This window comes from Sus scrofa, chromosome 1 (genome assembly GCF_000003025.6).
Source record: "Sus scrofa isolate TJ Tabasco breed Duroc chromosome 1, Sscrofa11.1, whole genome shotgun sequence".
Classification (NCBI taxonomy): Eukaryota; Metazoa; Chordata; class Mammalia; order Artiodactyla; family Suidae; genus Sus; species Sus scrofa.
In genome coordinates, this window is record NC_010443.5 from 4,870,933 (window position 1) to 4,896,488 (window position 25,556).

General features: G+C 43.2%; 1 protein-coding gene and 1 long non-coding RNA gene across 11 annotated transcripts in view; one reads left to right on the forward strand and one right to left on the reverse strand.

Moving 5' to 3' along the window:
* The window catches only part of QKI (QKI, KH domain containing RNA binding), a 150,812-nt gene extending 138,358 nt beyond the window's left edge, over positions 1 to 12,454 (reverse strand). For 6 of the 10 annotated variants that reach the window (XR_002341609.1, XM_021083632.1, XM_021083630.1 and 3 more), the window contains exon 1: positions 12,168 to 12,443. Coding sequence is in view for 8 of the 10 variants with exons in the window: in XM_021083632.1 (XP_020939291.1) it covers positions 12,168 to 12,309 (142 nt within the window). In the remaining 2 variants the exon portion in view is untranslated. 10 annotated transcript variants of the gene reach the window in all.
* Positions 17,552 to 25,386, forward strand: LOC106506356. The gene is made up of 2 exons (XR_001301609.2): positions 17,552 to 18,655; positions 19,193 to 25,386. It is a non-coding gene; the product is annotated as an uncharacterized LOC106506356 (long non-coding RNA).

A 25,556-nucleotide genomic window follows, 5' to 3' on the forward strand; every position in this document is an offset into this window, starting at 1 on the left:
GAGCAATTCTTCTCTTACAATTTAAAAGAGAAAAATGTCCTATTCTGGCAAGAGGGTTATTTTTCAACACATTTTAATCACTAAACAGTGTCTTTTGTGTACTCATATCTCCATCTGCTGGAACATAGCTCCCTTACTATTGAAAGTTCTTAAGGACAAAAACTTTACAGTAGAGATTTTGCAACTACCTAGAAATAAAATCAGAATTTCTACCAAGGGATTTTCTCTAACTCCTAGGACTTTAAAAGCCTAAAGAGCTATACTTATTCTTTCACTGATATTCAGAAGAATTTACTAAATTAAAATGTTTTGCCTGTTAGGTTCTCTTCTCTTCCTACACTTCAGGCTAAAGATACAAAGCACTAGCCTCAACAGCACAACCTTCTCCTTATTTCTGGATCGTATCTCCATAAACACACACACTCACTAACCCCTGATTTGAAAATATATTTTCCTCTAATTCCTGCTGGACATGGGGCAAAAGCCAACAGACACAGTCAGTATAATAACAAGAGAACTTAGCTAGTAAGTGACATCAAAAGGTCAACAAGATTTAGTAAAAATAAAAAAATACTTCCTATAAATAGAATAAAGCCAAAGGAAGAAAATTACAATCAATTAGAAGAACAAGAGGTCACTCACCAGCTGTATCTATAATTTTTAACGTCTAAATGTATAAAAAATATTTAAACATATTTAGTAATTTTACTATTACTAGTAATATTATTTTGTAAGTATGTTCTTTATATTGTACGATAAAGTACATAAGCAATTCCTTCATTATTCAAAAACCATGTTATTTTGGTGTTGGCAGAAAAAGAAAGATATGATTACAAAATTAAATATAATGTTAAATGAAAATACAAACATGAATTCATCAATTTCAAATTGATGCTGTCTAGCTCTGTTCACAGAAAAATGGCCAGTGGCCTGGAAGTAACCTCACCCTGACAGTAATCAACCTATTTAGTGCCTAAATTCACATCTTAAAATCAATTTCACTAAAAAGAACCTTGGAGAGGAGTTCCCGTCGTGGCGCAGTGGTTAACAAATCCGACTAGGAACCATGCGGTTGCGGGTTCGGTCCCTGCCCTTGCTCAGTGGGTTAAGGATCCGGCGTTGCCGTGAGCTGTGGTGTAGGTCGCAGACGCGGCTCGGATCCCGCGTTGCTGTGGCTCTGGCGTAGGCTGGTGGCTACAGCTCTGATTCGACCCCTAGCCTGGGAACCTCCATATGCCGCGGGAGCGGCCCAAGAAATAGCAAAAAGACAAAAAAAAAAAAAAAAAAAAAAAGTATAAAAAAAAAAAAGAACCTTGGAGAAAGGGCTAATTCTAGCTGTGAGGCAGGTGAGCATGGGGCATCAAACTGCCCCAGAAAGCAAGGATGATTTCAAAAGACACGAGGGCCAATTAGATTATCACAGACCAAAACTGTAACAATTTGAACATCAAAAAGAATATTTATTGCAGTAGGTCTATGAAGATCCATGAGCCCATAACAACTATCATGAAAGACAGAAAAAAATTAGCCTTCATTTGAGGTAGCTAGAAAACCAAGACTTTACTCTGAGAACCAACCAATAATTAATAAGATCTGACTTTTCCGTTAGGAACTTATTTTAGAACAGTAATATCCTCTGCTGATGAAAGAAAGCTTTACCTGTTAAAGAAAATACCCAAACTTTACAGTGGAAAGATCAGTTCATCGCCACTCCAACCCAGATATTAATTTTAGGCAGAACTAGAACAGTGCCCCAAGAGTTACGCAACATCAAGTATGTAGTATCCTTTATGATCTTATACTTGAACCTACCAATCCTTCAGACTGAACTTCCAAAGTAATAGACATATGACATTAAGAAACACGCCTGAAACAAAGTTACCCCCGTGCCATGGGGGGGGGGGGGGAGAAGGCTCATGGTTTAAAAGGATTAAAGACCTAACAAACAGGTTCAGTGAGTGGTCTTGAGTCAGATCCTGATTTGCACAAGCCCAGTTCAGTTATAAGGAACACTTTGGGGACAACTACAGAGATCTGAATATGGACTGCTTATTACATGAAGTGCAGGATTAATCTATTTTGTTCAGTGTGAAGTCAATATGTAGAAAACTATTAGTTTTTAAAGAGATAAACATTTAGAGATGAGATGTCAAAATGTCTCTACTTAAAATAATCAATATATGTAGTTGCCATCATGGTCCAGCAGAAACAAATGCGACTAGGAACCATGAGGTTGAGGTTCGATACCTGGCCACCTGGCCTCGCTCAGTGGGGTTAAGGACCTGGTGTTGCCATGAACTGTGGTGTAGGTCCCAGACATGGCTCGGATCCCATGTTGCTGTGGTGTGGTGGAGGCTGGCAGCTACAGCTCTGATTAGACCCCTAGCCTGGGAATCTCCATATGCTGCACGGGTGCGGCCCTAAAAAGACAAAATAAATTAATTAATTAAAATAAAATAATCAACCTAAAAATAAAGTTAAATGAAAGTGAAATGGATGATGAGCACAGTCATGTTCTCAGAAAGTCTACACTGTACATGATAACACGAATAGACTTAACAATATTAGACAGATGCAGTTGGGACAAAATTTTCTCTAAGTCAAACTTGCACAAGAATTCCTAAGATTCCCCCAAAGCAAGAGTTTCTTCAATTCTCTTTAATTCACATAGAAATGAAAGCCCAATTCTAAAAAACCACAACTTGGGCTGACAGGTAAACAAATGAGTCCCATGTGTTCTCAATACTTCAGTATGAATACAGTTACTTATGGCTAAAGAAAAATAAATTTGTATGTTTATTTTTAGTTAAAACATTTAAAAAAAAACTCGAGTTTAAATCTTAAATATAGAGAGATCAAAATATATTTTAATATTTTGAGAAAATACAACAATTTTTTAAAATTTTCCTAATCTCTTAACTCTCCATACCATGTCCAAATTCTACTTCCTCAAATCCATATATTCTATATACTAGTTAGTTTACCCCCAAAGAGTTCATTATAGCATCTGAATATAACTCAGGCGGTCAATGGTTCCTTACAAAACTCAGAATAAAACCTAAACTATTCACCCTGGCATTCCAGACCCACACATATAGCCCTAACCTACTCGCCTCACTACTTTTCTTCATGCATTTGCCACTCCAACTAACTTCATCTAAACACACTTTGTGAAAGTCTTTCTATCTCCCATCAGTACTGTTTTGACAATACTTCACGCCCCCTTCTGCTGGAAGAACCCTCCCATTCACTTCACTAAATTCTACCAACTATTAATACAAACTCAGGTTCCACTTCTCAAAAAAAAATCTTACTAGACACTTCAGCTCAAAATGACTTCTGAACCTTCAGAATGCTAGTAGTGATTGATTCTCCTGCACATAAAAATTAGCTGATAAGTATATGGATAAAATAAATTACTTTTTTCCTTTTTTCTTTCATTCTCTACAAACTGCTTCGCTTATCTGATTGTCCATCCTATCAACAACAACCTTAAAATGTTGACAGAAGTTAGATGATGCTGCCTTACAGTCTAAGAAGCTCTTTTGCATATACTATTCTCCAGCCTTGGAGTATTTTGAAGTTGGCAGGGCAGCTGATAATTCCATTTACAGATGAAGCAGTTGAGATTCAGAGAAGTTACACGTCTTGTCCAAGATCACCAAACTAATTAGTTGACTGCAAAGTCATGATTAGACCCCAGGTCTATCAAACACCTCCTCCTACTTTGCAACATGGTTTCATTAGCTTGTAGACAGAAACACAAATTCATTTTCATCTTTAAGCTGGCTCAGGCTTGTACACAGGCACACATGCACACACACACACACATACACAGAATCAATACTTGAAAACCTATAATAACAATGGGAGCATCACTGCAACAATGATGACAGCAGCAACAGTAATAAAGGATTAAGGGCAGTTAATAGAGAAATTTGTATTCGGTGTTGGCTTGAAATTTTTATTTCCTCTAAAAAAGTTTATTTGCCTGCCATGTAACAGCAATTCTATCAGAGAAATACAACTGCAGCACAACAAGCAAAGTACTGTGGTTCATACTTAATTTTTTTTTTTTTTTTTTTGCAAACACCTGAAAGAAACAGTGGATGCTCCTGATGTGGGCATCAGGACTGGGAGGTAGGGGCCACCTTGCACAGCTCTTTTTCCACTCATCATCATCCACCTCAGGCTGTCTTCAGAGTTGCCTACCATGCTTTTAACTACCCTATGCTAATCTAAAACTGATATAAATGTATATTCCTGACTTGAATCACCTAACAATATTAAAACTCTACATAAAAAAAATCCCAGTCACAGGTTGTTTCCTCGAGTAGTTATTAAAAATAGTAATCACAGTAATAAAAAGAGCACAACAATAATAAATAGTCACTAGATTTGTACCATATTAATTTAAAAGGTAAAGTTCTATCCTTTGGTTACTAAGTTTAAATGACTAAGTTGAAATCCTCTAAAAACACCTTCACTTTTTTTTACACCTTTACTTTCTTATTTTTAGTCCTTTAACTATCATAAAGATTTCCATTATAATATATATATTCTAGCTCCAAAATCTTGATCAATATTTTGCTCAAGCCCAACATACCACAGAATCACCAAAAACCCTTTACTTTTTTTCTCCATGTTCACAACCTGAGGCAAGAGCAGTTTTTTAGCGCACGAACTATTCTGGGTTTTCCTTCTCTAGTTCCCTTTAGAGAGTGGTACATTCATCAAACAGATCACCTTGCCTTGTGATGTGGACAAGTCACAACCTCTCCATACCTTGGTCTCTGCACTATGAAATAAAGACCTCATCCCTCAACTCTCAAGTCCCTGCTAGCTCTGAAATTCCATGAGCTTCTATTGCTTTAACATACCTCACACTCAACTGCATCTAAGAAGAAATGTTTTGTATTTCCTTTTTTTTTAAACATATACATTTCTTCAAATACCTTTGTAGAAGAATTTTGAGACTATAAAATACCACGACAAGAGTTAATGAAAAAAAGATCAAGTAAAAATTGCATAAAAATTTGTTTTTTACCAGTGCTTTCCTTTCTCCTTGATGTAATAAACATATATATTATGTACTTTTAATTTTTCCTATGTATTTTAAACTATTAAATTAACACAAAAGCCAAAAGTTCCTCTAATAACTTGCAACTGACCAGGTGATCATTCCCAATCTTTACAACTAGTCCTGCACAAAAGCCAAAAGCAATGTTTATTCAAAATCTACTCCCTTTTTCACTGCTGATATATAATCACTTCAATCCTGAGGCGAAGCAAATATTACTTTGAAAACCTTCCTTGCTCTGAACTTCACCTTCACAAGCACCCACTCTCTAAGATTTCAAGGCCAGCTCAGTTGTACTGCATGTCTCCCTTTATACATATGCATGCTTGCACAGACACACCCCTTCTTTATCACCATGGCCATATAAGCATAGGTCCACTTAATGGATCTAACTGCACATTTGATGCTTTTCTGAGACCTCAACACCCTTGAAATGCAACCAAATTGACAAATTCTGCTTTATCAAAAGTAATATAATAGAAATGCTATAGCAAATTGATTCATTTCACCAACCTCAAAATTTAGATTAATAAAACATACAGGTTAGAATATATGAAGCAAAATTACTAACATAATCAAAATTTTGTTTATTTTATTAGACTTTTTAGGATTGCTGGGTTTTCAAACTAGAGTTTCTGGCTTCAGGAAACTGAGGAAATGTTGAAAACATTAAGTTCAGTTATTGCTTTGTTAATTACAAGAATTGTGGGAAAATCACTGTCTTCTACAAGCTATGTGTTCGTTAAAAACTCTTGAAAGATTTATTTTAAAACACTATTAAGACTAAAACAGAAAAGTAGACTCCTTTTAAAAGGGTTAAATTTCAGTTAACTGAAAATTTCAATTTATCAGTCTTCTAAGTAATGGCACTGTTTCAAATTAGCTTCAAGAAACACCTGTGTTTTAAAAAGTGCTATTTGTGTTAAATTACTATAACGGCCACATATGTTTATACTCAGCTTTCCTCTAAACTAAAACCATTCAAAGAATCCTTATTTATCCTGAGCACATCAAAGCAGCACTTAGGGACAAGGAATCATTCTCATTTATTGTGTTTGCAGGGAGCACATAGACCTACATATGAGCAGAAATGTTGACTTCTATAGGTAATTGAGGGAAGATTCACCTATACAATTCCATAAATGCCAAAACTTTTAAGAACTGAGATAAGCACTGATGAGTCTTCTCTGCTTATGGACTGGTATACTTTGTATAAGGACTAGCTAGAAATTACTGCTTAAAACAATTTTGTCTTTCTAATTGTTATTCATACCAATGGTAGTAAAGGCTCCTTGAGGGCAAGTACTGCAAAAAAATATTTCGAGACATCAAAAAATACCATTTTTAAGAAAAAAAATACATATACCTTTTTCTAATTGCCCAAAACTATTTGCTTAATCCCATGTTTTAGAGAAACCAGAAATGAAAAAAAGGATTTAAAGTGTGAACCCACTCATTAATTCAACAAACATATGAGATCATACATGTGCTAAGCTATGAAGTGGCCACCTTCAAAGAACTAATTCTAACAGGAGAAACAGAAACAGAAAGAGATAATAATATTACAATGTTAAGTATGATAACTACATAGAAAGTAGTACCTAACACAGGCTATTTATATTTATAGTCAAATTTCATAACACAGTCACATTAACAAAACAAACTGTACTATGAGAAGTTAACGCTATCTGTTAAATGAAAATAAAGCTGTAAAAATCTTACTCGGACATCAAACAATCTAGTATTTTGAGCCCCCAAACTGAAATGCCAATTGAAAAAATGCATATAAGCATTTCCTAAAAGTTCTCATTAAGAGAGAAATACATTAATGCACTTAAAATTCACAATGAACTGTCTTAATGTCAAAAAAAAAAAGGAGAGGTCAGAAAAAGTAATGAAGTCCTGTCAATCGTGTAAATAAAAAATTGGTACATAATTCTAACGATGACTTCTTGACATGGGCCAATGCACTATCCCCCTTCCCTTGGCCTTAAAACAGATCCTTGATCTTCCCAATGGCTGACATATCAGAAGCACAAAACTGCTCAGTGGGCTCTGTCTTTTAAGAAATCAAAAAATAAAACCTAATAATGGCAAAGCATTTCCACCATCTCCAACAGAGTAGGGCAGGTTTTATTTATACCTGCAGCATTACAATTCAAAGTGTATTAGCAGCATTGAATTCTCAAGGAAATTAAAATGTGGTTCCAGTCAGATTATAAAAAGCTACCCTTATAATCACACTGGTGTAATTTTCTTAATACCAAAAAAAGTCAAAAAAAAAAAAAAAAAAAACACAACAAAAACCTTACATTGGCCTCAAAAAAGGGGACTCTGAATCATGCACAGTAAAGCCCAGGAGGGGTACGTTTCATGTCTTTTGTTGCAGGCATCTATTTCACTTATAAAAAGTAAGCCAAAAAACCATCTGTTCTTATGGAAAACTGATGCACTTCAAGCAGCTGCAGGACAGTGACTAGCAGGAGGAGAATAGCAGAAATATAATGTGTACAATGCATCAAAAAGGCCAGATTAACTTGTTTTCACTTGATATTCTCAAAGCACTTAAGAAAAGGTACTCATACCAAACACACTAGCAAACGCGATTAGCAGAGACCTATTTCTATTAACTCAACTACGTTATATCCCTAGGAGAAGAGCTTTTGCTACAGAACATGTAAACTGGATAGAGTTAAGAAAAAAGAATAACCTGAGTCATGGTATTTATGGGCATTTTGAATACGTATTCTGCCTACAGAGAAATTAAGCTTCAAAAGTACAGAATAAATAACTTTTGATACAAATTATCACTTCCAATATTACCTTAATATAGCTGGTGACACCTCCTGGGTGAGGTGAAAAAAGAATGGAAAGAACAACTGATTATAAATACTGTCTTCCTTCTCATTACTAATAATTCAAGGGATTGTGCATATAAAAGCACAATCTTTGCTCCTAAAGAACACATTAATTACTTCAACTTAAATAAGAGCTGTTTGTCACAGACACTGATTACTGTCAACAATGCTTCTTCAGGAAAAAACAAACAAAACCCTCTAAAACTATAATATACAGCAAGAGTCTTTTCAATACCAACAAATATCCATGTAATTTTTAAACTGAGCAAGATTTCTCAAAAAATTTAGGTGTAGGAAAATTAAGGGTATGAGACATCCCATAATAAATGCATAATAAATAAAATATTAATGTGGAAAATATTAACTAGTAAAGCAAATTTTAACTTAAAATATTTTTTTGCCTTCATTTTCAAGGGAGAAGGAGCAGAGCGAAAAAATAAATTGTGGTCAAAAAGAAAATTTATATGTTCCCACCTCCTCCACCCTAAAAGACCATGAAAAAATGAAAACAAATTTTTCAATCAGTAATGCAGAAGCTAACACATTCGCTCACTTTTTCTAAGCCACACACTAATTTTTCAGTTATTTACAATAAAAAGATTTATGCTAGCCTTCCTCATAAACCATACATTTGTTAATTTTCATACCTACTTAAAAAATGAAGTCAAAATCTAATTTTAATATCCCTAGATCTTCATTTCCGCCATTTGAGATTTTTAAGTCAAACTGATTTTTACTTTTATGCCTTCTCAATTCTAAATTGCAATACTTTACTGAAACAGAATTTGCATTCAGTGTTCTTGCTTAAGTTTCATTTTCACGACAAACATTTCAAAAAAAAAAAAAAAACCCTGGAGTAATTACTCTTTCCCACGGATGATCCCAGGGTTCAGTGGAAAACTTCTCTTTAAAGAGAGAAGACAAGACTTTAAAACTTGTTTTATCTGTAAGCATCTCTAGGGTCAATGAAAGACTAAATATTGGAATTATCAACTGAAATTATGTCCTTTATAAGAGTGGTCCAGACTAGATGCATTCACAACCTACCAAAGCAACCATGTCCTAGATAGTTAGGAGAAAAATCTGACAACCCCTCCCCTACCCCCAAAGAAACAGAAAACAAAAACATTGTTCACAATCCATAATCAAAATATAGGCTAAAGGTTAACTTGGCATAAAATTAAAATGCTGTCTAAAGTCAAGTTTTAATCAAAAAAAACAAAGTAGCACACAGACCTCCTAAATGTAAACCAGAGAAATAAAAACTCTCAAACTGACCAGCAAATTCTTTAAAAGCTTACTTTCTAAGAAATTTTGAAATAGAATTGATACTCACTCAAAACTTCCATTTATCAGAAGATAAATCTACTGTAACCAAGTACAGTATCTTAACTTGATGAAACTAATCACTAAGCAACATTTATAGTTTTATAAATATTTAAAAAGAATTTTTCTGCCAATCCTATGGACAAAGGAAACTGTAATTCTTAACCACAAACAGAAGTCATGATTAATTTGTTTTGGACAACGACAGGCCACAAAGGGGTAAAGCATAACCTGTCAAATTTCAAAAGTAAATCACCCAGAATAGAAAAAATGCGATGCACTTCAGAAACCAATATTCTTCTCAAGTCAAATTGTTTATAATAAAGCTAACAATTATAGGAAGCAGCTTATTCCACACTAAGGAATAGCCCTTTTTCCTGCATGTTTGTACGGGTCTGATAAAAAAAAAAAAAAATCAAACTTCCTAGGCATTATGCTGTCCCTTTTTAAAACATCCTTGCTACCATACAGAAGCAATCTTTACCCTTAAGAGCTGAAAAGACTAAATGATAGACTAAGGCAAGAGATGGATTAAGCCCCACTAAAAGGGGAAAAAATGTGGTGTCCAACATTTAAAACTCAAATGGTTACTATTTCCAACCAGAGAGAAATGGAACAAACCTTCATTAGAAATAACAATATAATTGGAATTATAGATTTAGAAGATTAGAAATCAAGCCAAAGGTTAGAAACTTTTTAACACAGAACTCCAAATTATCATTTAGAGATTTTAGACGAACTTGGAAGTACAAACGAGAAGGCTTTTAGAAGTAATCAGACAAACTCAAATTATTTACTTCAAATAGTACAAATGAAGTGAAAATATTTCTAAACTTTTTTTATAATCTCCTATGCTGTTTGATTAAATTCAACATATTAATTTAAAGAATGCAATTTAACTCTAACGTAGTCAATTTTCATTTACTATAAAGGATTCCTTCTACACAACTGGGCTTAAGGAAAAAAAAAAATCTTAAAAATTTTTACTACTAGTAAAACTTAACCTTCATCAAAATATGCCCAGAAAAAAATAGCGTATTACTTCAGCAATGTGATAAAATTTTTCCAACAGTTTTAAAGAAAGTGTTTTCAATGTTTTCAAATACATATATGGACACAAAATGACAAAGGAAATGATCTATGATTTAAGTTGCAATATAGGTCAGGTTATTAAGTTATGGTCCACATTTTGCTCCAAACATTTCTCATGTTTAAAAAAAAAATAACTGGCGCCCCTTAGCGCCCACATTTGGAAATACTCAATTTAAGAGTTCCAGCTTTTTTTTTTTTTTTTTTTTTTTTTTTTGACATTCCAGAAAGTTTTCTGCCTCCACAATCTTTCAAATGCCAACACAAATAGGAAAAGCAGAATCCCTTAAAGGGGCAGCTCAAGTTTTCTCCGGAACAATTTGATATTAACAAATTTGCTGTTTCAACTAGGAAAAAGCTCATTTCAAGATGGGCCACAGCTGTATACTTAACACACGTAAGCAAAAAAATGTGTTCGCAGTACGAGTTTGGTTCGTACAAAAAAGTACAAAATCTAACAGTTCTGTACTTTTAAGTTGTTTCTGTGACTTTCAAAACAAGAAAAGCTCCAGGGATTCTTCTTTAACCACCTTTTATCACGGAGACATTTCCGGTCTTTTGTTCTTTCGCGACATCCCAACTCTCTAATGTTCAGATTCCTTTTTCTCCAGCTCTATATGGTTAAAATTCCTCAAAATTCTTGTGAAAAATCTGGAATCCATTGTTCATTGTATAAAATATACTTTTCCGTTTTCGTTTAACAGTCCTCCGGGGATGCTTCTACACAGAAAAGAGAAACTCCTTGCTACTCGACTTTCAAAACAGACATTTTTGTTGGTCATATTTTTCCCTCGGCGTCCACAGACGTGCACAGCGACCAGAAATTAACACTCCGGGTCACTGCTACAAGACCTTGTTAAAGTAATTCCAGAGTGGGTCAAAATTAATCTTCTCGACATTCGTCGCTCCTCACAGCTCTCCACCAACACAGCGTTTTGGCAAACTTTTACTCGTTTTTATCGTCGCCCTTTCAAACGTCTTGATTTCCTGTCTTGCAAACTAAGGCAACGGCGTCCTCGGGAGAAGCTCTCCGCCGAAGTTCTTTGAAACTCGGGATTACGTTTACACTTGTCCTCGCGGTATTTCGCGTTCACACCCCCCCCCGAAGTGAAGTTAAACTCCCCAACAGTTCTCGCTTCCCCAAACAAAAGGACAAAAAGTGCTTTCCGCTGTCATTCGGTCCTCGCCCCGGGCTGAAGCGGCGTTACTCTCGGTCGGCTGTGGAACCCCTCTCAATTAGCGAGCCCACGCTACTCCCCTCGAGTACTCACAAGCCACGCAAACTTCGAAAAACCCAAAGCCCCACGGCATCTCCCAGTGGGGGAAGCGCCGGCGACCCGCGGGAAGGCCCCTCGGGAGCGGCCCCGAGCCGGTGTCCTTCAGGCGCCCGCGGGGCGCGGGGCGGGCAGGCCGGGCCGCTCCCCCGGAGGCCCGCGAGGCTGCGGGCCGTCGCGGTGCTCGCAGGCGCGGCCGGGAGCCGGGGCGCAGCAGGGCCGGCCTGCAGGCTCCCCCAGCGCTCCGACGCCGGCGCCCAGGCCGGCCCGGGCGGGGCGCGGGGGCCGGGACCCGGGGCCCAGGGGCCGGGGGGGGGGGGCGTCCCGCCCGCAGGTCCCGCCCGCGCCCCGGCCCCGGCGCGCCCCGCGAGCCCGGCCTCGGCGCCGCCTCCGTGCGCCCCGCCCGGGCCTCTCCGTCCCCGGGCGCACGGTCCCCGCCGGCCGCGACCTTCCCGCCCTCCCCACTCCGGCGGGCGTCGGGTCCCGGGAAGAGGGGCCGCCGCCCGGGCGCGGGCCCGAGGGGCCGGCGAGGCGACTCACCTTCGTCCAGCAGCCGCTCGAGGTGGTTGAAGATCCCGCAGAAGTTGGGCAGGCTGCTCATGAGCTTCTTGTCGTTCATCAGCTGCATCAGGTAATCTGGGGTGGGCTTCGGCTTCTCCTTCGTTTCCATTTCCCCGACCATATTCCAGGCTCCGCAGCTCACTCCGCCCGCCGCCGCCGCCGGAGAGGAGGGAGGGGCGGGGAGCCCCGGCCGCCGGCCGCTCGGGACTCGGCGTCCCGCTCCGCTCCGCTCCCGCGCCGGGCGCCGGGGCGGCCGGACCGCGCGCTCGCCGCGCTCTCCCCGCCCCCGCAGGCACTTTCCGCCCGCGGCCCGACGCGCTCCCGGCCCGCCGCCGCTCCTCGGCCGCCGGCTCGGCGCGTCCCTCACGAGGCCGGCGGGCGGGAGGCGGGTCTCCGCGGGCCGAGTGCGGGCGCGGGCCGCTCGGCGCCGGACGAGGAGGAGCCGGGCCGCCGCCGCTCGCTCGGCTGGTCGCGCCCGCTCAGCCGCCGCCGCCGCCTCTGCCGCGGGCTCGGGGTCTCTCTGGGCTGGTCCCCGCCGCGGCCGCCTCTGCCGCTGCCGCCGCGCTCTGACTCCGCTCCTCCTCTTCCTCCTCCTCCTCGCCTCCTCCTCCTCCTCACTCACTTGGCGGCGGAGTTCGCCTCAGTTCAGGCGGCGCTGCCAGCGGCGGCGGCGGCGGCGGCGCGGGGGGAGGGGCGGCGGCGCGGGGAGGGCCGGGGGCGGGCGGCGGGCGGGGCCGCGCAGGGCGGCCGTTAGCGGGGCCCGGCCGGCGCGCTCCTCCTCCCGCCGCCGCCGCCCCCCGCAGCCCCCGGCCCAGGCGCCGCCGCCGCCGAGCCGTCGCCCTCCGGCGGGGTGGGCGGCCTGAAGGGCCGGCGGCGGGCAGCGTGACGGAGGCGGCGCGGGGCGAGCCGGCCTGGGCGCCGGGGTGGGCGCCCCGGGCGAGCAGGAGCGGAGGGAGGGGCCGCTGCGGGGCCGACGGACGGGGGAGGGCGCCGGGTGGCTGTGCTTTCGACTGGGGCGGGGGCGCGGGCCGCGTCGCCTCGCGCTCCCCGCTGCCGGCCGGCTCGTCTGGCGGGCGCGGTCGGGCTGTGGCGTTTGGTGAGAGGGATTTCCAGCGGGACGGGCTACGGCGCGCCAGGGCTGCGCTCGCCGCCGCACGGCCCCATCCTCTCCCCCGTTATTATGGTTCTTTAAAAGCCTCCCAACCACCCTCCCCGCCACCCCGAAAAAAAATTTTTTTTAACGTCCTGTTGCTTCACGGGGGACTTTCGGGGTGGGCGTCACGTGGCCCGACACGTAGCCGTAAGGTCCGAGAGCGCGTGCGTGCGTCGAGGCCGGCGGCCACGCCCCTTCCGAGGGTCGCCCCGCCCCCGCTGGGGCCCCGCGAGCGAAGGGGGAGGTGCGGGGCCTGCCGCGCGCCTGCGTGGGGCGGGCGGGGGAGGGGGCGCGCCGGCGGGAAGGGGGAGAGCGAGGATGGGGCCGATCCCCGAGTGTTGGTGCGGAGAGCCCTGTGCGCAGCGGCCGGGCCGTCGGACCCTTGGTGGTGGTGGGGAAGTAGAGGGGTCTTCGCTCCCTGCCCCACGCTGTAACGATTGTGTTGCCCCGAGTCCTCCTGCGCAGGACGTGTTCACGATGGGCTCGGACTGTGGTTGTGTGGTTGGTGGGACCGCACGACGACCCTCATGTCCCCCCGGTCTCCTCCGGCCTCTGGAGCCACACGGCGGGATGGAGCCTGAGGAGCGGCGGGTCCCGCTTGGGCTCCTCTTGCAGCCCCGACGACGTCGCCGTCGCGGTGGCCGCGGGGGTGGGAGCGGCGGTCGCGCTCTGGGGTTGGGGTCCGCTCTGTTGCGACATCCCGCTCTTCTGAGAGCAGCTGCAGTGAGGAGGGCGCACCGGCTGGACCGAGTCGGGAGCAGAACGTGAACGCTGTTTGCGATGTGATGGCATCAGCGCTTCGTGATGGCATCAGTATCCAGTAATAAAAGGCAGCCGCAATAAAGAAGCGAAATAAGGAGCGTGTACCTAGTTGGAGAAGCGAAATAAGGAGCGTGTACCTAGTGGGAAAAGCGAAAGTCAACACTCATATTTGCAAAGTTGAAAAAGAAATCATACGTTGAGCAAGAGTCTTTTCATGCATCAAAATAGATTTCAAATATTGTTTGGGCAAGAATTTTCTGAACCTCAACAATGCAATTACGGTTCAGAAAACTGCTGAATTTTGTCAGCCACCAAATCTGCATCTGCATTTTATTCCAAGCCCTTTATAACACGTTCAACTAATAATAGAGACAAAATTATTTAATATCAAACTGACCATTCCATGAGTGGCACATAGCTGAAATAGCTATCTCATGTCTACAGTGTTTTACCTGTAAGAACTTAAGTTGGCTTTTTGGGGTTTTTGGTAGTTTTGCTTCAGATTCTGAGGAACACTGTTTGAGTTGTATTGAAACTACTAAATGAATTTCAAATATTCTTGAGTGGCAAGTAGCTTCTGGCCTGTTCGTTTAAAAACCATAGAGTACTTTTAAAATTAAGCTACTTTAATAAAGGAAATAGAATTGCTTTGCTAGACAAAGTTAAAAACATTTAATTCTCAAATAGTTTAAGTTCACTAACATCCATCACTTAGTAAAATTGTAATATATTCACCTACTTAATATCTATCGAAGGATGAATTTTATAAATGCAGGGAATAGTAATTTGAACAAAAATCTGTTGTTTCTTTGAAAACTAATTAAGGTATGCTTCTTGAGTACCTGGGAAAATAAGTGGTTTTGGTACTAAGTTACTCATTTGATTCTGTAATGTAACACGTTCACTCTCCTCCTTGGTCTTTTCACTTATTTATTAAGCTCCTAGGCCCTGTGCTAAATGTTCTACCTGTGTATCTCCTTTAATTTCTCTTTCAACTTTGCGGCTTCGATTATGCTATTATCTCCATTTTATATAAGGGGAAACTCAAGGAGAAAAAGGTTAAGTAACTTGTCCAAGTCTGTAGCTCATGAGTCCTGGGACTGGGATTCAAGTCCACCTATATTTTCTTCTAAAGCCCATGTGCTATGCCCTGCTACTAACCCTATCCAATGGGATTGAGACTTTTGATGATATTCGACAATTTTTGACTCATAGAAACTGCAATTTTATATGGCTGACCTGTTCCTAAAATCTCAGTGAACCAGATCAGGGGAAAAGAAGAGTGGTAGGCAGTATCAATTTCCCGTGTATTAAATCCCTTCTGGTTACAACACTTGATAATAGCTACCACGTTTTACCTTTTCAAATATACATGGACCACTGCTCTGTTCACAGTTCTTCAGTGGTCTCCCCCCTCAGATGAAAAGCAAAGATCTTACTGGGGCCTGTGAGGCCCCAGGTGCTCTGGTCCCCTGCTGCCTCGGTGACATGTTGGGCTCTGCCTGCAGCCCACCCCCCTCCAGATCCCTCCTGATTCTAAATTAGGCCAAGCAAGCCTTGCTTTGGTGTTTTCTTTCCTTGAAGGATTTTCCCCACGCATCTGCAAGCTCCTCCCACTCTTTCTCAGGTTTTATCAAAGAAGGCTTCACTAACCAACCACCCTATATAAAATAGCATATGCATTATGTAGACACACTTTCTATATTCTATCTGCTTACCCCCCCTTACTACTTTTCATAGCATTTATTTCCACCTGACATGTTCTATCTATGGATATATTTGTTTGTCTGCCTTCCCCCCCTACAGTGTAAGCTCCAGGAGAGCAAGGACTTTATTTTGTTCTATTTGGAACTCCCAGCACTTGGAAGAGTGCATAGCACATGTAGGCACATTAAATATATCTTCCCAAAAAAGTATTAAGTGTTTGTTATGCTCTAGGAACTGTACAAAACCTTTACTTCTGTATTTTAATCCATCAGCAAACATTTGAGGTGGATGCGAATAGCCAGAGTTCTGAAGGAAGATAGCCGATGCTTGAGAGTGAAAGTGGCTGGTCCCAGTCAGGGCAGAACTGGATCTGTGGAGGGTGAGGCCCCCTCACCTTCTTCAGGTATCCACAATATCTCTCTCTTTTCTCTCTCAAGCCCTGCCTCAAGCATTTTAGATATATATTACACCTTTAATTACCCAGCAAATGACAAGCGCAGGGAGAAGCACAAAAATTCTTGAGATACATCACTCGCCTTCCAGAAGCTTAAACATCTAAAAATTAAATGTAGAAAGACTTTAACTACATTATTACAAAAAAGTCATCTTTGTGACATTCATAATACGTTAAATGTATTTGTAAGTTACAATATATGTATGGGTGGGCTGCGGTTTGCTGCGATTTGTAGATCTTTTTTTTTTTTTTTTGCTTTTTAGGGCCACACCTGCAGCATATGGAGGTTCCCAGGCTAGGGGTCTAATCAGAGCTGTAGCTGCCGGCCTACACCAGAGCCACAGCAACATAGGACCTGAGCCGTGTCTGAGACCTACAGCACAGCGCATGGCAACACTGAATCCTTACCCACTGAGTGAGGCCAGGGAGTGAACCTGCGTCCTCGTGGACCCTAGTCGGCATTGTTAGCCACTGAGCCACGAAGGGAACTCCCAATTTGTAGATCCTTATAACGACTTTTTCCTGTTGAGAAATTATGTCATCTATATGTCGACACTAAAAATGGTTCCATATTTAATATCATTAATTAACCATGAGTGGAAATACGTTTTCTGTTCTTTTAAATTTGATGGGCTCCATTTGTTCGTTGCCATTCTTGACACTTAAAAATAGAGAATTACAGTATTACAAACTTTTTTTTTCTTCAGTACCACGGAGTTCTTACAGGAACTAAAATGTTTCTTGGACTTAAGCATCAGTCTTTGACAGCTTTTTGTCCCAAATGTTCTTTTTTTAAAAATCTTAGTCCTCCTAAAAGGTTTTCCCAGTATCTTTTTTTTTTTTTTTTTTTTTTTCTTTTTAGGGCTACGCTCTACATATGGAAGTTCCCGGGCTAGTGATTGAATCGGAGCTACAGCTGCTGGCCTATGCCACAGCCACAGCAACACCAGATCCGAGCCACATTTGTGACCCTTACCACAGCTCACGGCAACACCAGATCCTTAACCCACTGAGCCAGGCCAGATATCGAACCTGCATCCTCATGGATCCTAGCCAAGTTCATTAACCAATGAGCCACAGCAGGAACTCCCTCCCCCTAGTATCTTTGTAAATACCAATGTCTTAATAGATTTTTTCTTTTTTTTTTTTTTTTTTTTTTTTTTTGCCATTTCTAGGGCAGATCCCGCAGCATATGGAGGTTCCCAGGCTAGGGGTCGAATCGAGCTGTAGCCACCAGCCTACGCCAGAGCCACTGCAATGCGGGATCCGAGCCGAGTCTGCGACCTACACCACAGCTCATGGCAACGCCAGATCCTTGACCCACTGAGCAAGGCCAGGGATCGAACCCAGAACCTGATGGTTCCTAATCGGATTCGGTAACCACTGGCCATGGGAACTCCAATAGATTTCTTGAGTATCCTTTTAAACTGTGAGATGGCTTATCAGGTACTATTTAAAAGGTTGAAAATGGCAGATTTTAAGTGTGAATATCTTAATCGACAAATATTGAGTCCTGTTTTATCTGAATACCTATCATTATCCCTAAGACACTTACTACCATGCTGGGAGTTAATATCACATACATATGAAAAGTTACCTAGTGAAGGTATATGCTAAAGACAAAATGCCTTAAGAATGGAAATAAGCACTAGCTACCTGGAAACCAAAGTAAGATAGTACGGGGAGCTAGCTTTGCTCTCCTGCTTGAGGAAGAGCAACTGAGCTGAAAACTTGGCAAGTGGTAAAGTATAGGCTTTAGGGTAGGAGTTTCCATTAAAAGCAGGAGGTGCCAGATTGCAGTTGGCCTCAAATGTCAGGCTAAAGTGTTCATAGAGGAGGGCCTTGGGAATTTTTTCTTTAATACAAAGAAATGAATCAATAAAATAGTACCATGGATTCCTTTCAGTGCGCAATATTTATATCTTAGTGTAAATACAGCATTTGTCAAATGAAAGACACTGCTCCCATCTAATGTCCACCGTGCTGCCTTTTTAAACCACTAACATATTAGTTGCAGATACAATACTAACATTTAGCTTAAACCGCTGCACCAGGTTAAATGATAACTGGTGGTGTCAGGTTTCTACTCCTTTGACCCTAAATGAAACTTTAGAGGTAAAACATTTTCAGCCAGGGTGCAGGCCCTGGTGCCATGTAATCTAATCTTCATTTTATATTTAAACAGAAACTTTATCTTAAAAAAAAATCGTCTGTTAGTTATGGGAGTATGGGAGTGAGCTAAAAAGGCATTTTGTTTTGATCAACATTCGACATGCATGGTTTTAGGATTGCCAAACTGTTCCTGTCATGTTTCGCTGGACTGGGTTGATTTGTTGTTTTCTGTTTTTTTCTTTTAGGTTCTGGTTCCTTCCTGATGAATCTATGATTAAGGTGGTTTTTTTTTTTTTTTTAACATATTGAAAAGATACTGCGTGATTCATAACCTATGTGTTAGTTTTAAATAACGAATGTGAATAAATGTTTTAGGAGCAAGGGAAGTGCCTACTCATGTCGCAGACATTTAATTGAATGCCATTATCTTTTAATGAAATTTGACTGATAACCTAAACCTTCCATTTTTCTAGCTATTTCTCTCTATCCCTGCTTTCTAAACTGAGTTCTCAGTGGGACCAGGGAGTCAGAGGGCTGATGTTCACAGGGTCCCTGAGAACGCTCAGTCACCTCAGTTGTTATCTGAGTACACAGCAACTACCCCCCATGTCCCAGAGAAGCAGCCGAGGATCAGAGAGTTGACTGAGTAAATTGTCACACCGCTAGTAAACACTGGGGACAATGTCCAAACCAGACCTTCCAAGTCCTGAGTGACTTACGCCACGTTGCTTGCCCCTCTCTAAGTTAAATTTGGGTGCCCTGAAGAGCTGTCTTTTCATGACTGAAATGCTGTAATCCAAGTCTCTCTTTTGTCAGTCTTCCAACCAATGGTGATAGTTGAGACCCTGCTGGTGTCCTGTGGAGAAACGAATGCTGTGCTGGGTAGAAAAAGTTTCTCTGAGTCTAGCCTAGTGAGCTGTGCGGCACTGAGTGAAGCGCCAGGTCTCTGAGATTTGAACGGAGTGCTCCTGAAAGTCTTTCGAAGTTCTAGAATCTGTGACTCTGAATCAGAGGTTTTCATCCATATCAGCAAATACTCTGTTGTAGTTTAATTTCTGTGCTAGGATAACCCTGTCTACAAATAGTGATCATGTCATGGCAATAAGAAATGTATTTTAAAATCTTCGGTGTCCAGTTTGCACCCTCATTGAAATAAAAAAATTCCATGTATGGATTTTTGTTTCCCTTAGACAACACAAGACATTTGACAGAAGATCTTATTTTTATCATTTCCAAAGTGTTAAAACCAAACCTTCCTTTAAAAAAAAAAAAACATATTACAGCTTAATAAAAGTGGAACAGTAAAAAAACTGCCTCTAGATCTCCTAGAGGAAGAACTTCTACCAGGAGAACATAAAAATTCCTAGAGGGTGGGATCCAGGCCTTTTCCTCTTTCTGCTCTTTATATGCTTTACGAGTCATCTACTTTCAATGATGACTTGTTTGAATGAATGAATGAATGAATGAGTGAAGAAGGAAACACGGACAGATTTGAGTTCTAGAGAAGGCAAGCAGCTGTGTAGGCTGCTCACAGCCCGAATACTTACCAGAGTAAACAGTAGCGTCTGAAGGTCCTTGTCTTCAGTGGCTAGGAAAACAGGAGGGGAGGGAGGGGCCTCTGCTGATGAACAGCTTTTGCAAGGATTCCTGGAGCATGAGGTAGGTCTCACTCTGCAAGAAACATGCTATTTGGGGTGGCCTAGAACACCCAATAGTCCTCTGCTTCTGTGACAGGCCAGAAAATGAGTACTTCTTGATTAATATTGAAGGGACTTGTACAGCAATGAAATTTCATCAGGATCACTTTAACCTTAATATTTATTTAGGTATAAGATTAGAAACAATTATTTGCAGCGTTGATGCTCCACACCACCTAGGGCCCAGTTCCTGCCCGTAGCTCTTAACCACACTGCCAGCCCTTTCCCCAGAGCCCTTAAGAATCCCCTGACCCAGCAACCAAAGGCCTGACACCCGGCTCCCGGCTCCCACCTGGCCAGCAGGCTCTCCGGCTCCTTTGTGCACCCGCCATACAAGTCATTAAAAACATTTTCATATTACCTCTATTTGTATTTACCTATTTAGACAGTTGTTTGTTTCATGTCATCATGTCCGTTAAACTTGAGTTTACTGGTTTTTACTAACTGCAACTAAAATGGGTAATTTTTTGTCTAAAATGTAAGTTGTTTGAGCATATATCCAACTTGAGAAGATTTATGAAAATCATGTTTACTGGGTTACCATGAAATATCAAAGTCTTCAGTTTTCCTTTCTATTTTTCACCAAATAATGTTTTAGTAAACAGGTGTTGCCAGAGGTTAAAAAAAAAAAAGATTCATCATCCTCTTTATGGTGAACCCTTGTTTCCCACCCAAGAACCTCCACTTGGCTCTCTCCCCAGTCCTGCATAGCCACTCACACTCCCTCGCTGACCTGTCCAAGTCACGCTGATGAGGCCAGCGTTTACTGTTGCCTAAGTATTCTGTCCCAGCCTGCCTGTAAAAATGCGTCCCTGTAACCTTTTACAGATCTCCAAGGTCACCAACTTGATGAACTGGCATTAATTACAGGGATGTTCTCTCCACCCCCATTGGTGGGAAGAATCACTTTAAGGTGGAAATAAAATGTAACATAGTGAAATGAGTAACACTTTTGGTTCAACAGTTCTAAATCCGGTGCCCCGTATTTACACCGGGAGCCTGGAATTAAGTAGTGGTGGCAAGTGGCACGCTGACCGGACACTGTGGCAGGCAGTGGGACGGGGCTTGCCTCGTGCCAGTGTCATCTCTCTGTGCGGGTAAAGCCACGGAAAGAGCAGAAAGAATGGAAGGATGGAATCAAGATCACGAAGCTGCTAGACTGTGAGATGAGGAAAGAGAGAAAAGATTGGGTTCACAGAACTCTTGGGCAGTCTTGTGAGCAATCCCACCAGCTGCCGTGTCAGCAATAATCCCGCTCCCTCCCCTCCAGGACCGGCTTCCTCTCTGGCCCAGCGGCTGATGGGCCGAGACAGCAGGCGTTCTCTGTGCCAGGTTCCTGGACCCCTAGGGACCGGTAGCCGACTTGACTTGCTCCTCTCCCTCAGCTGACCAGGTTTCAGCATTTCAGCTGGTCCGGTGCCTGACTGCACAAAGGCACACTTTCACTTCATCAGCCAGGCCCTGTCACTTGTCTGGAACATGGAGCAGACACCAAGCAGGACGGGAGGGGCTGGCCATCTTGCTGGCAGGGCCATTAGCCATGAGCCTGGTGGGGGAAGGAGGTCGTTCACCTCTAGGCTCAGACCACGGATGTCTGAGAACTACTTCCTTGTGAACTGTGAAAATATGAAATTATGATACGTGGCCCTACATAACCACCTGCCAAACCATAGACATGCTTTTCTCACAGACGATGTCGATGACGTATCTTTAAACCCCACGCGATGAAACAGGTCCTAAAACATTCATTCACCCTGAAGAGTTTGCTGGTCCCTGGAGGAGGCAGCTGAGCACAGGGGTCTAGACCGGCTGCCACGGAAGTCCTGGGATCCTTTAAATTACCTCTGACTCTCACTGTGCACCTGTAAAATGGGACCATGCAACCTAAGGCTGCTGTCAGGATGATGTGAGTAAATGCATGTGAAGTGCTCAGCAAAATCCCTGGACCACCGGAAGCGCTCAGGAAACAGCATGATTTTAAAAACTGAAAAGAGTAAGGCTTGGTTCTAGTGCTTATTTATCAGTGCACACGTGTCTTGGAATGTGTGTAAATATCTCTATTTACGTTGAAATTGCATCTACAGAGCTCAAACTAGTTAGTCATCAGTTTCCTGCCACTTCCTATTGCACAAAAGCCTTTCCTGTTCTCAGGACTGCTGACACTAGGAAGTAAAAGGACAAATAACTCGATGAAAAGGAGCCTTGATCCCAGGCTGGCTGTGTGTCAGCAGCAACAATGGCTGATCCGAAGCTGGCGCGGGGCCTTCGTGCTCTCCAAGACCCAGTTTTCAGCTGCTAGATGATAGAAACAGTTCTGGGGCTGCGGGGTAAAGGTGGAAAAGGCGAGACTGCCTGCCTCTCGTCCCTGTCCTGTAAACCCCTGAGCTGGCAGCGAGTGGAGGGACCTGGGAAGATGCCACCTGGTGGAGGGGCCGTGACTCAGGTGGACAGGCTCTGCCTTCCAGACCTGCGGGAGCTCCCACGACCCCATCCACTCCATCCAGACCTTCTAACACTAACCGTTGTGAGTGGACCCAGGGTTTAAAATGTGAGGTCTGAGCAACGGATGGGCTTTCTCCCATCCCTGGCCCCGGGGCTCCGGCCTGCAAGCATAGCCGAGTGAAGGAGCAGGGGCATCCGCCCCCTGCCTGCTGAGCCAAACCAGGCTTTCTTATGTCTCAGCAGACACTGGTAAGAAAAGCAGTGAACACCGCCACCCTGTTTTTAACATCAGATACCATGGGAAAAAATAGCTCGTGTTTTGGGGAACTTGAAATCGCCAAGTGGGGTGGGAGGAGCCGACTGCCTTCACACTCACAAGTGGCTGCTGCATGTCAGTTCCACTAGGTCGTGCATGAAGCAACTGGAAGACAGTGACAGCTCTGGGTTCCCAGGGCCCTCCCTGAAGTGGCCTTGGTGTCTCCGAGGGAGCCAGCAGCCTCAGCTTCAGCAAGACTAGATCTGAGACCAGGGTCAGATCCAGTCCCAGCCCCAGGCCCTGCATCGAGGCTCGGAAAAATTTACCGGTGGAGCCAACACTTTCTCTTAGAGGTTTTCAAGGTATCCAGATGGTTTTCAGCATGAAGGCCAGGACACACAATTTAATCAAGGTAGCTGAAAGGAGAAAAGAATCTTCAAATAAACAGTTTCATAATTATGAGTCTGGCTTCACAGTGAATCACATACCCGTTATAATACTAATGCTGAACAAAATTTACATTTGCATCATATGTTTTCTGGTTACCAAGAGGGCCAGAGTTATCAATAGATTCCTAAGGGGTGTGATTCAGTCTGAACTATAAGTGGATCCCTGACGTTCTAAGGGCTTGATAAGAATTTTCCTCCAGTTATCTGTTTCTATAAAACTGGCTTATTGTAACTTGTGGACAACAATTATGCACTAAGCAAAGGTAATGCTTCAGACCATTTGCAAAAAACTTGTCGCATATTTTCGGCCAGATCTGCCCAAGGCAAAATCTTGGCCATATCATTGAACTGGGTGCAAAGGGCCCAAATCTGAGCTCAGGGCTGGGCCTTCCCTCTGGCCTTCCCCTCCCCCACCCAGTTTCAAGTTCAGTAGCTTGCCTCTTTGCCTCTGCCTTCTCCCAGCCCAACAGCCTCTCCTGTCCCGGAGGTGCCATGAGTGTGGGCTACTTGAAGCTTGCTGCTGTGACTGATGGAGCTTTTTATTTATTTTTATAACGTACTGTGCACTACTAGCAGCACAATGTGTATGTCCCATAACTTTGTTCTTAATGTCTGTCATTGCACTTTCTGGATGGGAGATTTTGCAGGCTTGCCAGCAAATATAGCTTTAAAAAAAAATTCGTAAGATTTTTCCTTGTCATTTATCTTTCATTTGATACTGTGTTCAGTGGCCTCAACTTTGCTTGTACAGCATTCATTAACGATATCATTCTAGGAGTTCCCTTGGGGGTTAAGGATCCAGTGTTGTCACTGCAGCAGCTCGGGTCGCTGCTATGGCCCGGGTTTGATCCCTAGCCTAGGAACTCTCACATGTCCCGGGCACAGCCAAAACAAAACCAAAACAGAACAAAAACCAATGTCATTCTATAAAAGCAGCAAAGGGAAGTGCACGAGGAAAAAAAAAAAAAAAAAGAGTACAAGGAAACAATTTCCAGAAGGCAAACTTGCTAGGAAGTGAGCTTAATAGCAGTTTTATTGTTCAAGTTCTAAACACAGAAATGCCCCTCCTTGCCGCTAGCCCGGCCTCCGGCTCATCTACCTCTCAACCCCAGAGCGCTCACGTGGCTCTGGTCTTCCCATATACCCTCAGGTTCAGGTTGGTTGGAGGTGGCTCAGGAGAGCTTTAAGATTCTGGGCTGTTATTAAAATTGTTGGCAAGATTTACATTGCTGAGGAAAAGGTGCTGGTTTCTGTGTGATGTTAACCATAGGAAACTATTTCAGAGAAGGAAAAATAAGTAAATAAAAGGGCCCTTGGACCTGTCATTTGTTACTGGAATCTGATTAAATTAGATGACCTCACAAGACTCACAAATGCTGTCCGTCATGGGTCCCGGCCCCCACAGTGGTCCTGGGACTTGGTAGGAAAGAGCTTTCTGGGGCCTCATAACTTCCACTGATTATTTCCTTTGTGTTCCCCACGACTTAGACCTTTACAAGCGTGACCCCACTTAGTCTCCCCAACACCCCTGGGTTGTTCACCAGGTTTGTATCAAATCCTGGCTCCAACAGTTTCTAGTTCTGCAGCCTTGGGCCGTTAAGTCCCCACTCCGTGCCTCTGCTTCTTCATCTTCCAAAGAGGCTCCTTGTCCCAACTCTCAGTTGAGGAGTGGGCCTGTGTGAGTTCAGATACGCAGAGGCCTGGCAACAGAGTCACAGCTCAGTAATTGCTATTGTTAGGCCCCAACAGGTGCCTCTGGTTTGCAGTCCACTTGCAGGATCCTGGCATCTGATGAAGCAAAGATCAACAGCAGTTTGTCAAGGTATTTCTCTTCTTCCTGAGCACGCAGCTAATCGACACTTCCCACCTCTCTTGAAGTTAGTCACGGCCACGTGACTGAGTTCCCGTGACAAAATATGAGCTGAGGCAATGCCCTCCACTGTCACCTGTCCCAGAGGGGCCTCCTGGATGAAGGCTTGTTGAAAATGAGCATCCTGAAAACACGGCCGGAGAAGGGGCCACCTTGCAGATCTCTTCAGCTGCACCGTTCTGTTACCTCAATAAGAAATGCTGTGGTTGTCTTTAATTAATATGCATTTGGCGAGCTAACTTTTGCCAGCACAGCTCGTATACATTGAGCTCAATAAAGGATTGATTCGTGGTAAACTGTTGCAGCTAGAGTTGTCTATGCAGCATATTTTCCCTTCTTCCTCCTCCTTTCCATAAGGAACCTCTCTCGTTTGGTGGGAACCGCAGTGTGATTTGGGTGTGGAGTAATACCTCTGCCACCGTGGCTGGCACACACAGGACTCCCCGCCCTTCCCACAGAGCCACCT